This window comes from Protopterus annectens, chromosome 6.part0 (genome assembly GCF_019279795.1).
Source record: "Protopterus annectens isolate FY-2018-M chromosome 6.part0, PAN1.0, whole genome shotgun sequence".
NCBI lineage: Eukaryota > Metazoa > Chordata > Ceratodontiformes > Protopteridae > Protopterus > Protopterus annectens.
Window position 1 is genome coordinate 453,963,808 of NC_056737.1, and position 24,076 is coordinate 453,987,883.

General features: G+C 42.2%; 1 protein-coding gene across 1 annotated transcript in view; it reads left to right on the forward strand.

Moving 5' to 3' along the window:
- Nucleotides 1-24,076, forward strand: part of LOC122803858 — a 1,735,734-nt gene that overhangs the window by 189,274 nt on the left and 1,522,384 nt on the right. The window contains exon 3 of the mRNA XM_044073540.1: nucleotides 13,483-13,525. Coding sequence (XP_043929475.1) covers nucleotides 13,483-13,525 — 43 coding nt within the window. The remainder of the gene's footprint in view (nucleotides 1-13,482; nucleotides 13,526-24,076) is intronic.

Sequence of the window (24,076 nt, forward strand, 5' to 3'; positions counted from 1 at the left end):
CTGATGGCTCCCAAAAAAGCAATTACTAGAAAATGGAAATCAAAGTTCAAACCAATCACACTTTGAAGTAGTGAATATTGTAACAGAGATAATAGAACAGGAAGTAAGATTTTTAGAAAAGGGTAGGAGTAAAGTACAAGAAAATGGAAACTGTGGGAACAGTACATGCAGAAAAATATTTTGGAGGAGGAGGAATGAGGTTTAAGAGAAGGTAGGAAATGAACAGTTTGTCATTTGGTTTGATTATATTGTATGGAATAATAGATGTGCTGTATAATGTTTGAAAATGTGAACTTGTTAATATGGTATATGATGTTGCCCTTTTCATTCTTCTTTAACACATGGGTTTGGATCTGATCTTCTGATCAGACTCTGCCACATATACCAGACTTCAGATTCAGTTCTCAAGCTCCCCTCTCTACCCACAATGCCCTACCCCATCCCCATTGCCTCAAATCTCATTTGCTGCCATTGCGAACAAATAGGTTCCAACACTTGAGTGATTATAGTGTCTTACTGTGAGTTATTCAAGCTTTTTCCCCCCAGTATGTATTTCCCTTTTAACTTTTTCTAATATTTTGACATTATCTCTAGTTTTTTTGATGGCCGATAGGAAAATCTTCTTTCCCTTTTCCACACTATTTTTATAGTAATTCTTATTACCATTGCTGGTAATTTCTCCTTACCCTTCCCTTTTAGGGTATTTCTAATTATTATAACTGATGGTATTTTCTTTTTCTTTTTTTGTAACTATCCTTTTTTTGTAAAAAGAAAAAAAAAGTTGTTTCCTTTTTTTGCTATTCTTATGGTTTTGTCCTCCTTTTTCTGTACCCATGCCAGATGAACCAACGGGTTTTACAGAAAAAACTTCTTGTGGGCATAAGATCCCTAAATCAGATGCCCACAAGGAGTGGTTTATTGTCTTGAAGCTGGGAACTTGGTTATTTCGAGCCCTGACATCAGGAGTCTTCTTCCCTCTACTTTTTCATCAGGGTATCAACCCACCCCCCCCCAAAAAAAAAAAACAAAAACTTGTAAATCTCCTCTGGAGCACCACAAATGCTTTCTGTCGAAGTCCACCAGGTCTTCCTGGGACCACCTTCAAAATCCAGGAAAATCTCTGGTCTGACCTCCTCGGATCCAAAGACCCAACACTGATCCTGAGGCTTCAGCTCGTGTAAGTCCAACATCCCCCATGTTTGATCCAGTGTCATCGGATCCTAGGCCAGGCACATCTTTTAGAACTGCAACTCCAGAAAATGTCTTGAAGCCAGTTTCACCCACCTTGCTGCTCAGCTTCATCAAACTCTAAAGAAGCATTCCAGGCCCCCATTCACCACTTCCTCTAGGCCCTCTAGAAGCTTGTTGGAAGCAGATGTGGATAGGATGATGTGAAAGTTCCACAGAGCTCAGATCCAGATGGGACTCTTACGAACTCCATCGCTTGTCTGATCTGAGTATGCCTGTTGTGTCAAAAACCCTCCCATCTCTTTCTCCGATCCGTCCTCTGGTTTTGGAGTCCTAGGATCCAAGATCCCCGTGAGGTTCAGTGTTTAATCTGAAAAAAGTTGCTTCCTGCACTCCGACTGTTTCCTTGATTGGTTGTGCTCCAATACCCTCAGACCAGAGCAGGTCTCTGAGCCTAAGTGTTCGCATTGGATCCAAGGAGGTAGACTGTGCTCCGATTTTGTCAGATCCATCCCTTCTTCTTGGAGCCTCGGCCCTGGACAGTTCGGATTTGAATGTACCCCCCCTCTCTGAGATTCGGATTTGGGGGTGGCCTAGATCTACCTTCTCCAGGTGTTTCAGCTCCTAGGGGCCAAGTCGAGGCTTCTCCTGCCCCATTAGCTTTCAAGGTCTTGGAAAAGGCTTTTTCTCTGCAAAGAGAAAAGTCTTCTCGTGTTTCGGATACTACTACTTTTTTGTCATCTGTTCCGAGCTCTGAGTTGGTCAGGCCTATTCCACAGGGACAGACAGTTCCAGTGGAGGAACTTCACCTCTCATCCAACACCTCTCCAGAACATCCCACTGAGGGAGGTGCACCATAAGAGAACATGCAAAACAATGTACATAGACTCTGCCATGGAGTCCCTCACAGTGGTTACTGGCTTTGAATAACGACCCCCCAGGTCACTACCAGATGACATCACCTTTGGAGATATCCTAGAAATCCTGAAAAAGAAAGGTGTTTGCTCATCCCAAACTCCCTCACTGGAAGAGTCTTCGTTCTTGGAGGCTTTTGGTTCTGGCCCATCTATGTCTTGGTTGACCCTTCTGGCAGATGCACTTATTGACCTGGTTTCCCACTGGGTATATAAGGAGCCAGATACAGTTAAGCCCATACCCAAATGTCCTGGCAAGTTTTTAGCTCCATCTACATGTAGACCCTACTGGAGTAAACTAGTCCCAGTTGATGCTATGATGGTGGTGGCAGTCACCAAAAAAGAACTAGCAGAACAGAGCTCTTCTGTCCATCTATCTAACAGAGAGTCTAGAGCATTGGACAGATTTGGAAAGAGTGTGCTTGCCTCTGCTACCTTTGCCTTAAGGTCCCTAAATTACCTGACGCATTTTACTAGACTTCTGAGAGATTTGACAAAGGAACTTTCAAATACTCTTGAGTCCATGTCTGACTATTTCAAAAGAACATCCTGTCAACTAAACACTCTTGTCTATATCAAACGCTTCGATGAGTTTGATCTCTCACATGGCTGAAGGTACCTCAAGAGTAGCTGGTTAAGGCATCACCATAAAGACACATGCCTGCATGCTACTGTGTGACTTTGCAGAGCCTTTTAAGACATCCTTTATTAATGCCTCATTTGATGGCACTTCCTTGTTTGGGCCATCAGTAAAAGATACACTTATCTACAGTGAAAAAGATGGAAAGATCCTGTCTGCCATAGGGATTGTTTTCTATCCCTCAGAGAACCTTCTCTAGGAACCAGAGGGGTGGTAAGAAAATGTGGTTCTGTAAATCTCTGGGACCTTTTCCAGCTTAACGTGGGGATAATTCCTCCAGAGGCAGATGAGGAAATTTTAATGGTAGGTGTCCCTCTAGAGGCAGTGGAGGCCTGAAGAACCTGTGCTTTAGAGATCCCTTTTCAGATGGGTCTTTTCAGCACTCCTAAAGTGCTGTCCAGCTGTCCAGCTCTGGAGGAAGTTTGGGGTCGTTTCTCTTTGCACCTAGACACCTGGGCAAGTATAAAACGAGATTTATGGGTGCTATGAATACTGCATATCATTTTACTTTTTCCTCATCGCCAAAGGAAGAAACTTCCTGAAGTTTCACCTGGTGAGAGGAAGGCTGCAGCACAAGAAATTCAAAAGCTGCTAGAAGAGATTCATCCAGAAGGTCACACCAGACCAGATAGGATTCAGAACTTATTCATGCTTCTTTTAGTGCCAAAGAAGACAGGGGACCTCCGACCCATTTTGGATCTAAGCAACTTGAAACAGTATGTAAAGAAAGTGAAGTTCCGAATGGTCACAGTTCAGTCCATCCTGCCTTTTCTTCACAAGGATGATTGGATGTGCTCTACAGATCATCAGGATTCATACTATCTTATCAAAATAAATGGATGATCCAGAAGACATCTTCACTTTCAGCTGGGAGCCAATCATTACCAGTTCAGAGCTATGCCCTTTGGACTCGCCACAGCCCACTGGGTGTTTACCAAATGCATGGCAGTAGTTGCAGCTCACTTTAGATTGAAGGGATTCTAGGTGTTTCCATATCGAGATGACTGGCTCCTCACTGCCCCTTCTAAGCATCTGCTACAGCAGGTCAGAGACTGTTGGCTCCACATTTGCAAAACTGTGGGAATTACAATACATATTACCAAATCAAAACTTACACCAGTTCAGAATCTGGAGTTAATTGGTTCAGTTTTGGATGAAGCAACACAGGTTGCATCTTTGCCTCTTCACCATGTTACATCTATCGGAAACCATGTTCAGGCTGTCCTTGCCAATCCATCCCCACTGGCAAGGTTGGTACTTCAAGCACTAGGGTCAGTGGCAGCAGCAACAGTTCTTCCTCTAGCCCGCTTTTTTATGTGGGTTATACAATGGACTCTAGCTGTACAGTGGTTCTTTCTACATCATTCCCTCTTTTACCAGGTAAAGCTCACCGCGATTTTCAAACAACACATTTGCTGGTGGATAGAGTCTGATCTTTTTCTGGCAGACCCTTTATTTTACTGAACCCAGTAGCCACAGTGACCACGGATGCTTCTCAACTGGGGTAGGGCGTTTCTTGAGAAGAACGGTCCAATACATGTGGATCCCCCCCAAAGACCGAATTGCACATTACTGTCCTAGAGATGAGAGCAGCCCTATTAGCGTTTCAGGCATTTCAAGATACTCTCTCCTTGGAGACTATTGCATTTCAGACAAACAACATGTCAGTAGTCTTGTACATCAACAAGCAAGGAGGAAACTCCATCTTATCCCTTTTGCAGGAAAGGGCGATCTCCTCAGACCGATTTCTAATAGCAATACACATTCTGGGGAAGACCATCATGGACAAAATAAGCAGATCCATTCTGATGCCTCACAAGTGGTTATCTCAATCAATCGGTAGCAAAGATGATCTTCCAGTGTTGGAGCCAAACTTGCTGCAATCTATTTGCCACTCCCCTCAACACCAAGTGCAGTGAGTACTTTGCTCTTCTCTCCACTCAGGGGAGTCACCAAGGGATGCTCTGATGCACGTTTGGCCCTCGGGACTCCTTTATGCTTATCCTCCTATACCCTTAATTCCCAAATTTCTACAGAAAGCAAGTTGCTGAAAAGCTCAGGAATCCTCATTGCCCCCTTCTGGCCTCTGCAAGTTTATTTTCCCTTTCTATGATCTCACCTTCATTATCCCCCATGGATATTGGAGCCTACTCAGGATCTCTCTCACCCGTAAGGGATTCAAAACCCCAACATTCAGCACATCAAGCTAACCGCATGCTTTATCCACTTCAAGTAATAGACAGCCCAGGCTTTCTTCACTTGTATGTTGCATTAGTTTGGCTTCTCAAAAAATATTATACCAAAAAAGTTTATAAGAGCAAATGAAAGTGGTTTTCCATTTGGGCATCAGATGAGGGAGCTGACCCTTTTTTTGCTCCAATTTCTGCTATTCATTTTCTGGCAACCCTTTTTAAAGGAGGAGCAAGTTTCTTTACAAGCTAGTGGCAATTTCTAATTTTCACACAGGGGAAATTCGTTTTCTTGGCTTCCTCTAGATTGTGTAAAGCCTTTACGAAAGGCATCTTTCTTTAAGATTCCGATTAAGGACCCATCACTGCCATGGGACCTAACAGCTGTTCTTGAGGGTTTAACATAGAAACCTTATGAACCATAAAACAAATCTGATGTCTTGGAAGACTATTCTTTTGTTGGCTTTAACCTTGGCAAAAATATCTGAACTCCAGGCTCTCTTGTCTAAAACTTCTTACATTATTTTTCATAAAGATCGGGTTTCCTTACAGACTAACCCTTCTTTTTTACCCAGAGTGGCTTTTGAAAATAACATCAACCAGTACATCCATTTGCCAGTTTTCTTTTCAAAAATTTTCAGGAAAGGAGAGTATATGCTACACCTTCTTAATGTGCACAACTATGTTTTTATCTTCACAAGTCAAAACAATTCAGAACATCGAATCAACGTTTTGTGTCTTTGTCTCCAAATCACCCAGGCCATTCAGTTTCTAAAGTTACCATAGCTAAATGGATTATGGACTGTATATCATGGATTTCCTCTCAGAAAGGTCTGGAATTATCTAAACCTCTCTGAGCTCATGCAGCCAGAGTCATGGCTACTTCATCTGCCTTTTGGTCAAGAACGTCGATTGATGATATCTGTGTTACAGCTGCATAGTCCAAGACTCTATACCTTTGTCTCCCATTACAAATTCGATATTATTTCCAGAAGCAGAGATGCCTTTGGTACAGCAGTACTCCGAAATAATCCTTCTGTGCGGGTCACCCAAGATCAACGCAGCTGGGGACTGTGTCCCATATGTTGAGGGAGAATGAAAAGGACAATATCAGATTTTAAAAGTTATGTACTTACCATAACTAGGCATCTGTGTTGCCCATTTTCATTCTTCAACTACCTTCCCATCCATTCCCCCATCCTTTTTGTTTCTGGAGAGACCTAATGGACTGTATTTGGAACCTACAGTTCTGCTTTTGAGGCCCTGCCTTTTTCTGTCAGCCTGTACCTGTCTCCCTTTAACTGCAGGGATATAGGCTAGCAAATTTGATCTGAGGCAATGGGGGTGAAGTAAGTCATTATGGGTAGAGGGAAGAGCTTGAGAGCTGGATCCAAAGTCTGGTATATGCAGCAGAGTTGGATCTGAGGATCGGATCTGAACCCATACATTGAGGAAGAATAAAAACAGACAACACAGATGCCTCGTTATGGTGAGTACATAACTTTAAATGAATTACTTTTATATAAATATGTTTGCCTTTGTCACAAGTGATGGTAAAAGTTGTACCAAAGGATATGAGGAGGTTTATGGGAGACTCTGTTAGAATATAGAGAATTATTTTGGCAGCTAACTTTAGAAGCTACCAAGCCTTCAGGTTTAAACGAAGCAGTATCACTGGCTCCAGTTTTGAAATTAAGAGCAGCAAAATTGAAATTTTAAGGTGCAATAATTTACTTGGCCACCAGATGGCATAAGGAATTAATGTGGAAGAAAAAACAAGCTGCAAGAAAATGTTGGTCTCTTTCGGCTTTACCCGGTTAGTGGTCGCCACAGCGGAACTCTGGTCCGCTAATGATTGGCAGTTGATTTTTACGTACCGGCTTGCCAGGCCTGACGCACAACCTTCAACGAAGGTACGCCCATTCACGCATGTCTCCACGCAGAAGACGCTCTAGCTGAGAATCGAACGGGACAACGTCTTACTGTGAGGTGACGCTACCACAGCACCACCACCATGGGTAAGCTGCAAGAAAATGTATGTTTCTGTATAGCTTCTGTAATTATTTTTACTTAGACCATTTGCAAAATATAAATATGAATTTTACTACAATTTTAAAAGCAGTATTTATTTTAAATGATTTTGTAATGTTACATATTTATTCATTTATATTTTGAATGTTTTAGTAAAATATAGTTTTATGTATTTTTAAAAAGTGGTTAATGAGGTCTGCTTTGTGATTGGTTATGGGTGATTGAATTTAGTATAAATTAAGGCACAACTAAATGGTATGCATTCATCTGAAGAAGTCCTTATAGCGACGAAAACGCAATTTTAAAATTGAGTGTTCATGTGGTTTGCTGTATGGTTGTATGTCATTTTATTGTGGAATTTAAGAACTACACTGAGCAGTGTGGTGTTTCCTGCCAAAGTGCTCTTCAACTGTTTAGTGATAGCAAAAGTGTTACTGTGGAGATAACAGCAAAGAGAACGAAGTGAACCATACAAGATGGAGTTTTGAAGGTGCACCTGTCTCAAAATGGTGAGTACTACAATGGCATTGATTAAAAACTTTATTAATGTCATTCCTTCCACTTTTCATTTGAAAGCTGTTTTATATAATATAAACAAATGATGGAGTTAAAAATCAAAGCCAAATAATGTCATCCATCCAAAACCATTTTGCACATTTTTACACAATGGGTCAGAGTGGCACTTCAACAGTGACTCATCTAGAGCCAAGGTTTACACTGCCTGGTGGCTAGCCTTGCTGCGGTAGTTCTTCCACACATACACACACACACACACACACACACACACACATATATATATATATATATATATATATATATACACACACACACACACACACACACACACACACACACACACACACACACACACACACACACACACACACACACTCTGATGGCTAATTTAGTGCGTCCGTTCCACATATTGCATGTACTTTAATACACTGTAATATGCAAATATTTTTGAATGCGAGTTATTGATGCATTTAAACTGTAGTTTACAGTGATAAACTTTGCTGATCAAGCCCAACCTTTGCTCGGCCAGAAATGTTGTTTTCTTGGGATCACTAATTGATCCCAGTACACAGCATATCTATAGCAGGAGAAGGCTGACTCCCCTGACTGCTCTTTTCCTTGACATGTAAAAAATATTATTCATAAAAGTCAGACAGCTCTTGAGCATACTAGTCCACATGGCATCCACCATTCAGATCGTTCCCATGATAAAACTGCATATAATCAAACTGCAGTATTTTCTAAGGAATGCTTTGGATTAGCAGTCTCATTAGCTGGAATTCACTATACCATTTCTGCCCCTTGTAAGAAGATGGCCAAAAAGATGGATGCAGCAACTGCAAAAGAATAAGGACGTGCTGTTTAGATAGGTGACCCTGCATTGCACCTTGGCCAGGGATGCTTAGGACATAGCCTGAGGTGCCTCTACCACGGATCTCCAAAGCTAGGGCATATGATGCGTCAGGGAGGAGAAATTACATATAGACATCAAAAAAACAAATAGTGGCAGGTGTTCAAGCCCTCGGTGTCTTCATGATGGTCTTATCTACCTAGAGTGCTAAATGTTGACATGGGCAGTGTTGCAGTTATGACGTACATATAGTGGAACACACTGTTTATCACCCCTGCAGGCTAGTCATACAGCCCTGTTGGCATTTACTGGAATCACTCGAGTCCAGCATGTTCTTGAAAACTTGCATGCCAGGACAAGTAAACTTTTATAGTAAATCAGTTGTGGATCCACGCAGTATGGCAGCCTTCTAGAACCTCATGAACAGGTGGGGCGTGTCAAGGATGGGCCTGTTTGATTCTTTGAGCAGCATAATGCTAAGGAAATTCTGCTCAAGGGAACCTAAAACACTGACCTGATTAATGGATGACTTCTCCCTAAACTGGGACGGTTCTTTGTCTTTGCTTTTCCTCAAGTACCCTTTCTTTAGAGGGTAATTAAAAAGCTGAAGGAGGAGAGGTCAGAAATTATTGCAGTTCCTTTCAGGTCAAGATAGCAGTGGATCTCACACTTGTGTCAGACGGGAAGGGAGAATGCACTGCTTAAGAATACTTACTTGTTGTAGGGGGTCAGTAATATACCCTGGTAAGTTCTCAATAAAACTGACATTTTGGATCACGTGACCTTGCACCCTTTGGAAAACTTTATTCTCAGAACATTCTAAAAATGTGGGAGTTAAGCTAGAAGATCAAATATATGAAAAACCATGCCTAGCTATATGGAAACTATTCACTCTCTGGTGCCAAAGGTGGAATAGTCTCACAAAGTATTTGGACATGCCATTGGTTCTTCCAGTATCATTCTCTACTGTTTCCTGTTGTGTTAATCTGTGACTCTGTCATGATGCATCTTTGATTTTTGCCTGGCTACCATTAAGTTTCCTGCTGGTATCCAGTGAGGCATTCAAAGAATTTTCAGGCCATTCAGGAAAAAGATGGTCCCAGCTTCGGATTTGAATTTTGTGCTGGGGAAAAATATCCTTGTTCTCACCCCTTTTAAGCCAACTGCCACAATACCCTTAATATTTTGGACCGAGAAAATTGTATTTCTTCTTGTCTCAGCTCAGAAGGTTTCAGAGGTCTATGTTGTGGTTTTCTAAAGAGCCATATCTGATGTTCCTTATAAAGAGGGTGACTAACCCCTTTTTTATACCAAAGGCTATTACACAAGTAGCCTTGAACAAATGAATCCAGCTCCTTTTTATATTTTTCTTTTCATGGACCTTTGAATAAAGGAAGAATTATTTTGCACTTGTCAAATGTACATAATAATTGAGATGTCACCTGTGTAAGAATAAAGCCACCAGCAGATCAGAACAGTTCTTACTGCTTTGCAGGAAGCAAATAAGGGCCCTCAGTAGCGAAACAAATTGTTAATATGAATGGCACGCTGCAGTAATTTCTGTTAAATGAGTCACTGGAGGACCCTGCAGCATAAGTCGGACTTCATTCAGCGAAGGGGCACATCAGTTACCCCGCCTTCATTTAAAGGGTTACTGCTATCCTGTGGGCAACTACTTTGGTCTTTTTGTTCACACCCTGTCAAAGCATTGCGGATTGGATGCGGTCTCCAAGGCAAGGGGAGGATTTCCCACTGCCCGTCTGAAAGAGTGCACTACTCTGAAGGCATGCTGTACTTCTCATCCCAACAGGGAGCCAGTCACCCTGTCTGACAGGGTCAACTTTGGATATCTTCCCTAATGTTATGACTGCAACAGTGAACCACACAAAGAGCAAAGTAAAGTTTTGTATGTAGCTTACCATAATGGATATTCATCACAGTACAAATTCCTTCCCTCACTCTCCTCTGCTGCTTGGGACACTTGGGCCAAGGTGGGTGCCGCTACCTTTTCGCTACTCATTTTCATTTTTTTTCTTTCTTGCTCAAACTCTTCAGGCTGATTTGGGTTCTTCGGGTTCCCTGGCGAATATCAATGCTAACAGACGGTTAATGGTAGGCTAAACACTGACCTGGTGAGGGACAAAGAACCAAAGATGGTATGGTGGGATGTCACGTATATACCAGATGGCTGAAGAAGTCAGATCTAAGGTAACATCTGCACATGTATGGGAATGGCTTAATAAATCAGGCTGATTGGTAGACTCTCCATGTACCAGAGATCCATAATGTTAAGCCCACTACAGTAAGCACAATCCTTCAGTGTGACGAAGTAATTATTTGTGCTATGCGTAAGTCTTAAGCACTTCTCACTACCTTACAGTAGTGACAACCTCCTCAGTGTTCTGCACGTCTTTGAATTGATGACCTGCATGCTCCCATTCAAATTTTACAAAGTGAATCTGTGCTAGGTCATAGTCCCTTTACTCTTTTCTGTCCCTGTCAGGTGTCTGCAATTGGAATGCACACTGTTAAATTAGTTAATCATCACAGCATAACTGTATCCATTTTGTTGTAGTGAAAATTCCATATCTTTCTCTTCACTCACTTAGTGTATGAAAGTTGTCAGCTTTGCTCTGTCTTGAGTGACTGACACATGTCATAAGCCAAGAACACAGCATCCATGGGACCTGACAACATCCCAGGCTGTGTTCTACATGAACTACAGAACGAACTGGCACCCCACCTAAGTACCATGTTCAGTCATAGCCTCACCTCAAGCTTTGTGCCCACTGAATGGCGCACAGCAACAGTTATCCCACTCCACAAAGGGGGAGCCACCACGGACCCTGGGAACTACCGCCCCATTAGCCTGGTCAGCAAGGCTATGGAGCGTATCGTCATGGAACTTATAAACAATGACATTGGTAATCTCCAAACTCTGGACCCTACCCAGTTTGGGTTTGTAAAAGGCAGATCATGTCTCCTAAACCTGATAGACTTCTTTGAAGCGGTCACCAAAGCTGTAGATGAGGGTAAGGTGGTACACACAGACTATCTAGATCTCGGCAAGGCTTTCAACACCATCCCCCACTCTGGAATTATAGACAAACTCACCAAACTAGGTATAAATCCCTATGTCACAAGAATGGTTGCCAACTGCCTCACTGACTTGAACACACACTGTGAAAGTAGCAGACTCTAAATCCAACTTCAAAGCAGTGACAAGTGGAGTACCACAGGGTTCAGTCCTAGGTTCTCTCCTGTTTGGTATCTACTTCTCTGAAGTACAGGCTAACGCAGAAGGTCTTTGGCTAACAAAGTTCGCAGATGACTGCAAACTAGGAGCCATAATCAAATCTAGCGATGTGGACATCCTACAAAAGGGCCTCACTGAGACAGATGCCTGGTGTCAAAGCCATGGCCTCAAGCTCAATGCCAAAAAGTGCATCGTCATCCCTTTTGGTAAAAAGTCTGTACCCATGAACTCCCACATTAGGTGGTAGTCTACTTAACACCAAAATGTGATGAGACCTTGGGACACAGGTGGACAGTACTCTCTCCTTTGATAATCACATCGCCACAGTAGTCAAGAAATCCTTCTACGTGGCACACCTCATCACAAAAGGTTTCTCATCCAAGAAAAAAAGAGGTCATTGTTCCCCTCTACTCATCACTCATTAGACCCATTATAGAGTACAACGCCCCTTTTGGTATGTACCTCACAAGACATCTACAACAACTGGAAAGGCCACAGAAATACCGCACAAAGAGGATTACCGGCCTCAAACAGATGCCCTATGCAGACTGTCTCAAAAAACTCCAGCTTTACTCTGTTGCATATCGTGTACTCAGAGGCGATCTCTGCCTAACATACAAAGCTATGTCAAACCCAGAGCTGTTGGACATGCTCCATGTAAAGAAATCCCAATCCCTCCGAGCTACATGCTCTAGGGACCTAAACCTTGTCACCACAATAAACAGAACATGCTGGAGGGATAGATTCCTGTCTCGGAGTCTTCCCATACTCTGGAACAAACTACCTATCTATATCAAACAAAGCTCCTCATTAGCACTCTTCAAGAAAAATCTTGATGATCGGATAGGAGATAGGAAATTCACCCCGGGGATCACTTCTGTGGCTCTGCTTGACAGGGGCACAGGAAAATAATTTTCTTGGGTGGCAAAAGCCAGTGTACTGTTTGGCTAGGCTTATATAGGCCAAAGGGCCTACCTATGAACCTATGTCATTTCAGGGATACAGTAAAAGAAAAATAACTATAGGTTTGTTACTGTGCTAAATGTAGTTAAGTAAAACATTTTCACTGATTAAAAATTAGAGTATTTACCAGATTAGGCAGCACTGCAGCATTAACTCATTCATGTTCTTGATAATAGCATTTCTCAAACGGTTAACTCTTCTGGGGGAAAAATAGTTTCACCTTAGCTTTTTATAACCCTCTGCTGTCTTCAGGAACACAGTCTCTTGTGTACAGTTGTGGATGGCATCTAACTGAAAACTTTGCAGTTTTTGTCTATCCTTAGTCATAAAAGCTGAAGTCTTTCTGAAACAGTGAGATCTGAATAGTGTAAAAATTGTTGGGACTTAACTGTGGCAAGGAAACAACTAGAGATGAAAACCTGTGGCAATTCTGAGCATAAAACAGGTGGTGATACAGGGCAAAAAATACTTTGGAATAAGGTTCACAACATTTAATGGTGGAGTTCTCCTTTTGAGGGTGTATGCTCCTAACAAATATTTTCATTTGTTTTTCCCTTTATCGCATTTTGCCTGTTGTATAAGACTGAGCTTTAGGGTCTTTGCAAACACAAAGCACTTGGTCAAGTGAATAACAAAAATAACAAAAAAAAAAATACTGCAGAAATGTGCTTAAGAAAAACGTGGAGTATTTGCTTTGAAAGTTTTACCCTCAGTCGACATGTTCTGCTTGTGGCTGTAGTGTAGTGGTTTGAAGACAAATTAGTCGAGCACATGGATATTTCAGAGATTACCTAAAAGGGGGGTATATGCCTGTATTCATTTATGGGTCCAGAAGATAGTCCTAGGTAGAGAATGTCAGGCAGGATTAATCAGATTTGCTGTTTTGCATTGAGCAATTTTTTTTCTTTAAAGTAATTGTATATTCTTTTTCTTAGCACTGAACAGATCGAACGACCAGCTAAGAGAAGACGCTCATCAGTAAGTTCCATTTTGCATGCCTTCTTAAATTTGTTTACTTTAGTGTTGCCAATTACTTTTAGTGTTCAGAGTTAAAACTGCTAAGGGGATTATTGGAATTCCAATAACTGTAATTGTGAGCATTTGATTAGTAGAACTGAAAGTGCAAATGGGTTTGAGGTTCTAGTAGCTGTAAGTATTACTCCGATAGGAGTGCAAGGTCAGGTGAAATTCCCTTGCAAAAGTAATTTTGAAGATCTAAGTATGTGTTTCAGAATTTTTCTGTTTGAATTGCATTTTTTTTTTAATTTTGAAAATGTCAAGATCAGGTTTGTATTTCGATTTGGAGTCCTGGAAAAAAAGTTATGTATGGTCCATGTTTACCTGGAGACCGTACAGCATCTTCTCATTTTGCATGATATTGTTTTATTTACTTTTTGTTTGATTTATCTGGATAAGTGAGATGGGTACATGGATATTTTTCCAGTTAGGAATCCCACCACAAGGTAGCGAACAGGGAAGAACAATGTGATTACACCAAAAAGCAAAATGTAATGAGTAGTCCCCACCCATGAGCAGAGTTCATTCCATTAGTACATCTGAAAAAGCCTCCAGAGAGGATGAAATGCAGAATCACAAAGTGGCAACTATTTTTACAAAGCAGGAAATTGTGTAATCTATTAAACAAGCAATTAACATTTTAAAAAAAAGTCCAGTTACAATCATAATTTAAACCAAATTGAACAAATACAGCATATTTTAAAATACAAACACTTTTCTTGGTAAAAATAACCACTTTTAACACTGCACCCATAACCGGCATTCCGATGAACTTGTTCTAAAACTGAAGTTTTAGATCTGTTTAGGTGACTCGTGATATTTAATGACGTGCAGCTAAAGAACTAGCCTTATTCTCTGTGTGAATATTTCTGAGATGTACCTTAATTCTAACAGCAAAAGCTCTTTTTGTTTCCTCCCACATAATACAAATTTACAGGAGTATTTGATAACAAACAGCAAGACTACAGCATGTAAAATGCCTTTTAATATCCACATTCATGCCACTAATTCTATCAAATTTAGAACACACAAATGGACAAACTACGCAGTCGCCACAGGGGAGAGTGCCCCATTGGTCTGGGTTATGTCACATTAGACTCGGGTAAAGTTAAATAACTGACATAACTTATTATTAATGTCTTTAGTGAAGGCAGGTGAAGGCTGCCAGCCTAGCCAGATAGAATTCTGTAGATAATTGTCATTTGCAAATATTACTGTAAGCCACAGGCTTGTTCTCTTAAATGTGAAAAGACTGCATTGGATATTGAACTGCAAAAATGTAGCAACAGGGCACTCTGCTGTGAGGAAGCTGATTCAAGCATTTCATGACTGTCTTTGATGTCGAAATTCGGAGCCGATATGTCTGGATGAAAACATTCTGCCTTTTGTTTTAAGGTCAGAGTTAACGGCTAGAATTTGCATGTATAAATGTCCTTTATTGCTCTGGTTTCTGACCAGGTGTAAAGAATGTAAATGTAGTTTCTGTTAGCCTGGGGACACCAGAGAAATGTGAAGAATGATGTCATGTGAAGCAGCTTTGTGTTATCAGTTTCAAGAGAGAGAATCAGAGAGCTCCGAGCATTTTGTCTTGAGAACATTCAACATCACCAACACTGCTTTGCTCCATATGCAAGTTATTTAGAACTGTGTTTTCTCCTTAGATATATCTAGGAAATAGGAAGATTAGACTAGTTTGTTTCCTGTGATGTCAGAACTTTTCTACTGTATCATTTTAAGAATTTCTCTGTGATTTCTGAACTCTTGACTTGCACTGTGTAGTAAGAAGTATTGCCTTGTATTTTTATTATTAAATATTTTTAAACCTTCCGACTGTGGCGGTTTTATGTAGAGTTCATTTAAGCTCTAGAGTACATTGCAAGTATATAGTAATACTATACCAAGTCACTCTAATAAGCCTTGACTGCTCAGTCACACTTACCATTTGGATAATAATAGTGCACACTAAATGGACACCCTTTCAGAAGGGCCTTTGAGTAGCTGATATTAGTGGGTGGTGGCAGCTGATACTGTCTTTTAGACTGGGCAAAAAAAGGGGCACAGCTAGAGAACCTGTGCCAGCCTTCCCCAGGAGTGTCTGCGTGGTTGTGTGCAACTCTTATCTCAGTGTGTGTGTGTCAGCTACTTGGGCAGGGACACGAAGCACTGGTTGGACAGAGTGTGCTGGAGATTTTAGCTTGCCCACTATTCTGAGATATGGACCCTGTAGCTGTGCCAGTGGGGAGTCTTATTAGGGACCTGGAGAGAAATGGAGAGTCCAGCCCCAGACTGACTGTGATCTCTGTGTGCTCTTATGGGAAATTGTACTTTACTGTTTGTGTATTTATTATCCTTTCCCCATATGGATGCCCCTCACTGGTTTTAGTGGTGAGGATTAAGGCTCCTTGATTGCGGGGCCAGTGCATGGGCATCGCATCTTTTATAGCAAAAAAGGAAATAAAAATGAGCTTTAGATAACAATATTAATCTGAAGTTGTTGTTTCCATTTGGTCTTCAACGTGTGGGTACTCTGATCTGGCACGAATCCGACTCTGCCGCCTTTCCAACATCTAATCTGAGCTCCAAGCTCCTCCCCTACCCATAACGCCCCCGTCTCCCTCCTCCCTAGATCTCATTTGCTGCACTAGCAAAAGCATAGTGATCCGCTGCTCTGAGCTTCTATTTGATTAAGTGACTATATTTTTGTGAGTGTTCTACCTTTCCTTTTACTTGGATTTCTCTCTTTTCTAGCCTTTCTGCTTTCCCTACCCTTCTGCTGTTAGTCAGTATATAAAAAAAAAAAAAAAAAAAAAAAAACCTTCTTTCTGTCTTCTTTCTGAAGCTTGTGTTTGCAGGTTGGGCCTCTCTGCTATGACCATGTCTGAGACCCCCAAAGCAGGCTTTAGAAAATGCACAGTGTGTGGCCATTAGTTCTCCCCAGCTGATGGCCACACTCTATGCGTAGTATGCTTGGGGTTTCCAATCTTGAGTCCTCCTGTTCCATCTGCGCGCATTTCAAACCCCGCACATTGATGAACAGGAGGAACAAGCTAATTTTAAAAGGCCTTCTTACCCATCTTACCACCAGGGCTCAGGCCTCCTCAACTCTGACTACTTCTGCTTTTTCTGTCTCTGCCCTGACCTCTGGGACTCAATCTCCTGCCAAGAGGTCTGGGGATGGGGTCAAGCATAAACACAGGGACAGGCCTAGGAAGTGATCGCTTGGCCTCTGCTGGTCCCCTGGCCAAGGTCCGCTCCACTTCACGACTGGAGTATCCCTGGCTTTGTTCCCTTCATTTCTCCCTGCACCCGGAGAAGCTTCAAATCCATTTGCCGGTCCCGGCTTCACCTCACTGATCCCCCAGGCCGATATAGATGACCTTTTTTGTCCCAATCCACCCACAGCCTTTCCGAAGCAGAGGTGGACAGGATGATGCAAAAATGTATCCACACTCTGATACAGATGGGAGTTTTACCTGCCTCTTCTCCCTCTGGAGTGGGGGGCATGCACTCCACGTTCCTACTAATTACTTCTCCTCCAATCCGGCCCACATTTTCGGAGTCTTCGGATCCAAGGACTTCTGGCATTTAGGGGTCAGTGCCAACAGTACCTTGTACCTCGATTCTGGCCATTACCTTAAGTAGGTTGGCTCCAATGAGCTCGGCTCCATCCAGCTCTCAGAACCATAACCTTAGCGCCGGATCCAAGGGGATGGTGTCTGCTCTGAGCTTTTCAGAGCAGAGCCTTCCAGTCGGAGTCTTGGCACCTAGAGGTTTGGCTCTAACTTCCCCGTTAATCCAGATGGTGGCAGACCCTTCTGTACTCCCTTCTCAGATGGTTTGCTCTCCTCCTGCCTTTGATGTGGTGGAGTGGGTTCTCTCGATACCATCAAGACCCTTGACTATCGTCTTCAGAGTCCGCGCTGGCTCCCAATGTTTCTGGTATGGATTCTGCCATCCTTCTACCTCATGGGACAGCCTGCTGCCTCTGCGCCCCAGGGAGCTTCCATGCGGGAGCAGCTAGATGGTTTTGAGTCCTCCTCAGAAACTCCTCCTGAGGAGGTGCATCGAAAACAACATACATGCAAAAGGAGGCACATTGACTCCCCACTGGAATCCCTCACAAAGGATACCGATTTGGAGGAAGGGGAGGGTTCCCCCCGTCACCCCCTCGAGGATGTCTCCTTTGACATCATGGAGATCCTTCGTCAGCGAGGGAGGTGGTCTACCCAGAAATCCAACTCTGATGAATCTGTGTTCCTGGAGGTGTTTGGAGCAAAACCATCTACATCTGCGTGTCCCCTCGTGCAGATTCACTGGTGGATCTAATTACATGGAAGGTGCTGGACACGATGGAGCTAATCCACAAACGCCCCGACAAGGTCTTGAGTGCTTCCTCAGGACCCAGTGGACCAAGGGATCCCCTGTAGATGCCATGGTAGTTGTAGCAGCCACTAAGAAGGAGCTTGTGCAGGAGCGCTCCACGGTCCATCCGCCAGACCGAGAGTCCAAGATGGTAGATCGCTTTGGGAAGTGGATGTACACTTCAGCCACATTCTCTGTACGTACGCTGAATTATATGACACAAGTAATTAGATTCCAGCAAGACCTTGTCATGGAGATCGCTAGGTCTGCCCCAGAGTCTATGATGGCGGAGGACCAGAAGGCTTTCTCCTTTCGTATCGCCACCCTCACGTTGATTGCTAACACCTCTATGTGGCTTCTCTCTCATGCTACTGAGGGCGCCACTAGAGCTACTGGGAAAAGCGTTGCCATCAGGCTGACTCTGTGCTTTCTTAGAACCCTTTAAGGCATCTTTTACTAACACCTCGTACAATGGTTTGACATTCTTTCGAAAGTCTGTATGTGACACTCTTGTCCACAGCAAAGAGGACGGAAGACTGTCTGCCGTCTGGATCCGCTTCTCCATCCCCCAACAAATCTTTTCGAGGAATTATCAGGGGGCAAAGAAAAAGTGGTTCTGAAACTCTCAGAGCTACTCCCAGGGTGCTCATCACTTGCCTTCCCCTAGAGGCAGAGGGGGATTTGATAGTAGCCACCCCCGAAACCGAGGGGGGGGGGGTCCAAAGAATCGAGTGTTTCGAGAGCCTTTCTCTGACGGAACTGAGCACCAACCCTGAAGGGTTGCCTGGCTGCTCAGCTTTGGAGGCAGTCGGGGGATGCCTCTCTCTATACCCAACAGCTTGAGAGTCCATCATGAATGATCGTTGGGTGTTGCATATCATATCCAGAGGCTATTCTGTCCCTTTCAACCAATTACATCTCCTGGCCAAAAACTTCCTGGACATTCCACCAATGCAAAGGGAAGAAGCAGCACTGGAAATCGCAAAGCTGCTAGAAAAGCGAGTCATGCAACCTGCCCCCACCCCAAGACCAAACCGGATTAGGCATTTATTCCAGATTATTTTTGTTGCCAAAAAAGACAGGGGACTTTAGACCTGTTCTGGATCTCTGCATCTTAAATCTGTCAGTTGCCAAGACAAAAATAATGGAGAGGAGCTCTTGAAGGCTCCTCTGCTTGTGGCTGGGAGAAGGTCATTACTAGTTCAGAGCGCTCCCCTTTGATCTCACCACAGCCCCCAGGGTGTTCACCAAAGTGAGAACAGTGGTAGCGGCTAATCTGAGACTACAGGGATTCCAGGTCTTCCCCTACCTGGATGACTGGTTCCTTGCTACCCTTTCCAGGCATCAACTCTGCCAAGTGAGGGATTCCCTGCTTCACTTAGCCCACCAGTTGAACATAACCATCAGTCTCAACAAATCTTTACTGACCTTCATTCAAGTGCTAGATTTCATCGGAGCTTGGTTGGACACTATTCAAACCAAGGTCTTCCTAACTTCAGACAGAATCCAGTCTCTGAAACTACATGTCCACTGTATTCTTCAAGCTCAATTGCTGACAGAGGAATTGGTATTATGGGAGTTAGGGTCCATGGTGGCTGTGATCACTCTTACCTTTGGCTCAGTTTTACATGCGGGTACTTCAGTGGACCCTTGCGGTTCAATGGTCCATGCTAGTTCTTCCATTGTCTCACCCTATTCGGGCATCTCTGGTGTGCAGGCACTCTTTCTCGTGGTGGACTTGTTCCCCAGATCTTCTCCGGGGTCGTCCTTTTCTTCTGGCTCCTCCCTTGGCCACAGTGACCATGGACGCCTCCCTGCTAGGGTTGGGGAGCAAACCTTAGAAGGACAGTCCAAGGCACGTGGTCCCCCCTTTGAGACTCAATTGCATATCAACGTCCTGGAGATGTGGGCAGTTCTCCTAGTGTTGCAAGCTCTCCATGCCCATCTTCCTCTAGGGATGATTGCTATTCATATGGACAATATGATGGTGGTATGGTACATCAACAAGGAAGGGGGAACCAGGTCTTATCCCTTGTGTCGAGAGGCCATCAGAGTATGGGAGTGGGCGATCTCCACTGGCCATTTTCTGGTGGCAACACGCATCCCGGGGAAGTCCAACATTCTAGCCGACCGGCTCAGCAGGTCTATACTGATGGCCTTACAAGTGGTCACTGAATCCTTTGGTAGCGAAACAGATCTTTCTCAAGTGGGGTCAGCCTTGCTGCGATCTCTTCACCTCTCCTTCCAATGTGAAATGCAGTGAGTTTTTCGCTCTGAACCCCCCCCCCCCCCCCCAGAGGCAAGCCACTAGAGACGCTCTGATTCATGCTTGGCTCTCCCGTCTTCTGTATGTATATCCTCCTCTGCCCCTAATACTGAAATTTCTTCAGAAAACTTGCAGGCTGGGGAGTTCTGTCATCCTTCTTGCCCCATTTTGGCCTCAAGTATGGTTCCCCTCTCTCTGGTCTCATGTTGTGTGTCTGCCCTGGACGTTGGATCCGATTCTGGATCTCATCTCTCATCCTTCAGGGATTCCCCATCCAGACCTGGTCAGTCTGAAGCTCACTGCATGGCTGCTCCAGTTCCTATGATAGTCAGGACTCCCGGGTTATCCTCACCAGTCAAAAGAATTTTGGTTGCAGCTCATAAATCTTCTACTGGGAAGGTTTATTCCAGTAAGTGGAAATGTTTTTCTATTTGGGCTTCTCAGCGTGACCTAAACCCCTTCACTGCTCTGGTTCAGGCGATTTTTAGAATTTTTAGCAAGTAATTTTCAGCAAGATGCCAGTTCTTCTATGGTCAATGGCCAACTGGCAGCTATATCTAACTTTCATCTAGATGACAATATGGCTTCTTTAGCTTCTTTTCAGCTTTGTAAAGCCTTTTTGAAAGGCACCTTTTTACTTCGGCCACCGGTTAAGGCCCCAACGCTTTCCTGGGATCTCACGCTAGTTCTACAAGCTTTGGTCTTGCCCACCTTTGAGCTTGCAGCCTCAGTGGGCTTGCAATTTCTGTCCTGGAAGACTGCTTTAATGGCTGCTATTACATCTGCCAAAAGGGTTTTGGAGCTTCAGGCATTGTCGGTCAAGCCTCCTTGTTTGGTATTTCATAAAGACAGGGTGTCCTTGTGTAAGTAGTCCATCCTTTCTTCTTAAAGTAGCGTCGGAGACCATATCTATCAAGTGATTACCCCCCCCCCCCCAAATTTTCAAAATAAGGGGGAGTACAAACTCCACTTGTTGGATGTACACAAACAGTTACAGGTTTACCTGCGTAGGACTAAATCATTTTGTAAATCTGACCAACATTTTATTTCTTATTCATATCTAGTGTATACAATAATTATACTGTCAAACTATAAAATTATTTTTAAACATGTATGTAAACTATATATAGTATATAAAAAATATTCATACTACTATCAATATTGATTAAATCAATAAGTATATTACCAATACTATAATAACTCAATGACTTATAAGTTTCATCTTCAGTTTCCCCAAATGTTGAATAACTAATGGTATCTATGATAGCAAACTGAAAAGTGTGCTCTTTACCATATTCATGGATATGTTTAGACAATGCATTCTTCATGTCCTTCCTCTGAATACGGTAAAGGTGTTCATATATACGCTTCTTGAAACCTCTTTCAGTCTTGCCTATGTAATAGGACAAGTACAACATGTAGCAATATATATCACCCTACTTGTGTTACAATTTCCAGTTCTAGTTCTAATACATAAGTCTAATGTATCTGGATTCATTAATAAACTTACGTTGTACCTTTGTACATATCCTTTGTGGCTTTCTCTAATAATCTTTTTAAATTAATGCCTGTCTTATATACAAATTCAGGAGAAAATCGTTCAAATTCGAAACAGTATATTTCCAATGTGTTGGTATAATGTCCTTAATAAAACACATATGTGGAGTGTAAGTCAACATTACCCACATATTCAATTGTATCTCATCACAGCTTCTGTCACATTATCCTGCGGATACACTGCCATGTTTTAAAATGTGGAGGATGGTTACTTGTAAAATGTAGGTAATCATTGGAAATGAATGTATGTTGGTTTTGATGAGTAAATTTTAAAATGTAGAGGATAGATTGATTAAATTCTTGTAATTCCTCTATAGAGGCCTTCCACAAAATAAAAAAAAATCTGGCATAGAATGAGATGTGAGTATAAAATGACTCTTAAATAACACTTCCTCTTCCCATTCCAGCATCACCATGTTGTTTGCTTGAAATATTCCCCTTGAAACACAATATAATTGTGATCTAACACCAGTCCCATCATGTCACACAACAACACAACCTTGTCCCAACTAACCCCTGCATGTTTCCTGAGGCTATTTGTAGTTCTCTGGGTATACTGGAGAAAAGAACATCAATGGTGACTAAGATGAGGTCTGGTCTCCAATATTCATGTTGTAATTTGCCCAAAAAATCTTTCATGATGTGTGGGATATTTCCATAAATGTGTTTTAGTTGATGATCAATCCATTTCCTATGTTATAAAATGGGAGCCAGAGATGATGGGTCTGAACAATGGTTGCCAAAATTCTTCAAAACATATAAGTGTCATTTGTAATCCTGTTGTCTATTAAATATTCCTCTATAGCCAGATCGATGGTGTCCGATGTTAATCTGATTTAAGGAGATGATTTAAGATGTCATAAATACAAGACTTGTATGCTTGAACATAAAAAGTACTAACCCACCACCTTTATTCTGCATCACTTGGTTAAGACATTCCTTTTCTGATTGAGTAAGATTTTGTGGTGGACCGTTATGCAACAAATTCCTATGTCTAATGTCCCTGTGTCTATAAATGTCTTGACTAACCAATTTCTCAAAATTTGATATACTGGGATGAGATAAACTGCCTGGTCCGTTGAGCCATCAAAATCACAGCCAAATTGAGTTGTTTCACCTGCTTGATATTATCAACTAAATTATTGCTAACAGTGGGAATAAATTTCATTCCTTTGTGCATGACATCTGTGTAGTTATAGACTTTGAAACCTTCAAAACATGTGACCATAGGATAATTCAAAGATGACTTCCTACTACTAATAGTATTTCCCTCTGAAACAATATTCTGATCAATAAGAGGGTAAATGTCACAGATTCAGTTTCATAAGTCTTGTCTACTGTAACTACACTTGCTCCTGTGTGGGAATGTTGATCTATTTTTGTATTGGGTCCACTGTTTGTTGGGATGTCTTGCAAATATGTGTAGTCCAACGGGGTGGACATAAAACCTACTTCTGACTCTTTAACTTTAGGCCATATATAAGCTCTGTTGTTACTGTTGTTTTTAAAAGTTCATTCCAAGTCTCATAATCTACATCATTACATATAGTCTCATACATGATTTCTAACTCATCTCCTAAATGTTGATATTTTAATAACAGTTCCATGAAAGCAATTCCAAAACATCAAACATACTATTAAATTCATTCATCACTTCCACATTATAAAATATGCCTAATGGTAATTTAAAAACCTTTAGGAACCATCTTCAGATTTATACAATTTTTAAATAATTAACATCTATTAAGTTTCTTACCAAAGTCATAAATCATTTCTTTCAGAGAGCTATATATGTGATTTTCAAATAGCTCTCTTTCATTTGTCTTTGTGGTAAACAATTCACTATTCATTATTTTATTATGTTCAGGTTGGTCAACAATCCTTTTTGTTTGTTTAGGTTTAGGGCTAGATATAATATAGGCAACAGTACCTTTTTTGTCAACATGATGTTTCTGCTGAATGCATATACTAAAATCAAAAGTGAAGTCCTGGGCTGGTGTGAGTGCATCATCGTGAAAAACAAACCGTCGCTGTTCTTTGGGTGATATAGCAAATAAATCAATTGTGGCTTTGTTGTTATGAACTGCATCCTCCGAAGATAGTAATGCCCCAATGCATCAACGCCAGACACCTTCCGGTTTCTTCAGGGATGGACAACCGTCACTTTGGGGTGAATGCAAATCAGGCACAATCCATCATTAGAAGCCTGAAGTGCCTTATTAAAACCAATACTGTTTGGAAGTACCTTGTTAGAAGCAATACTGTTTAAGAGTTCAAAAGACAATGAAGCCTCTAAGGTAGTCTCCTGTTCAGCCATGTCAATTAAA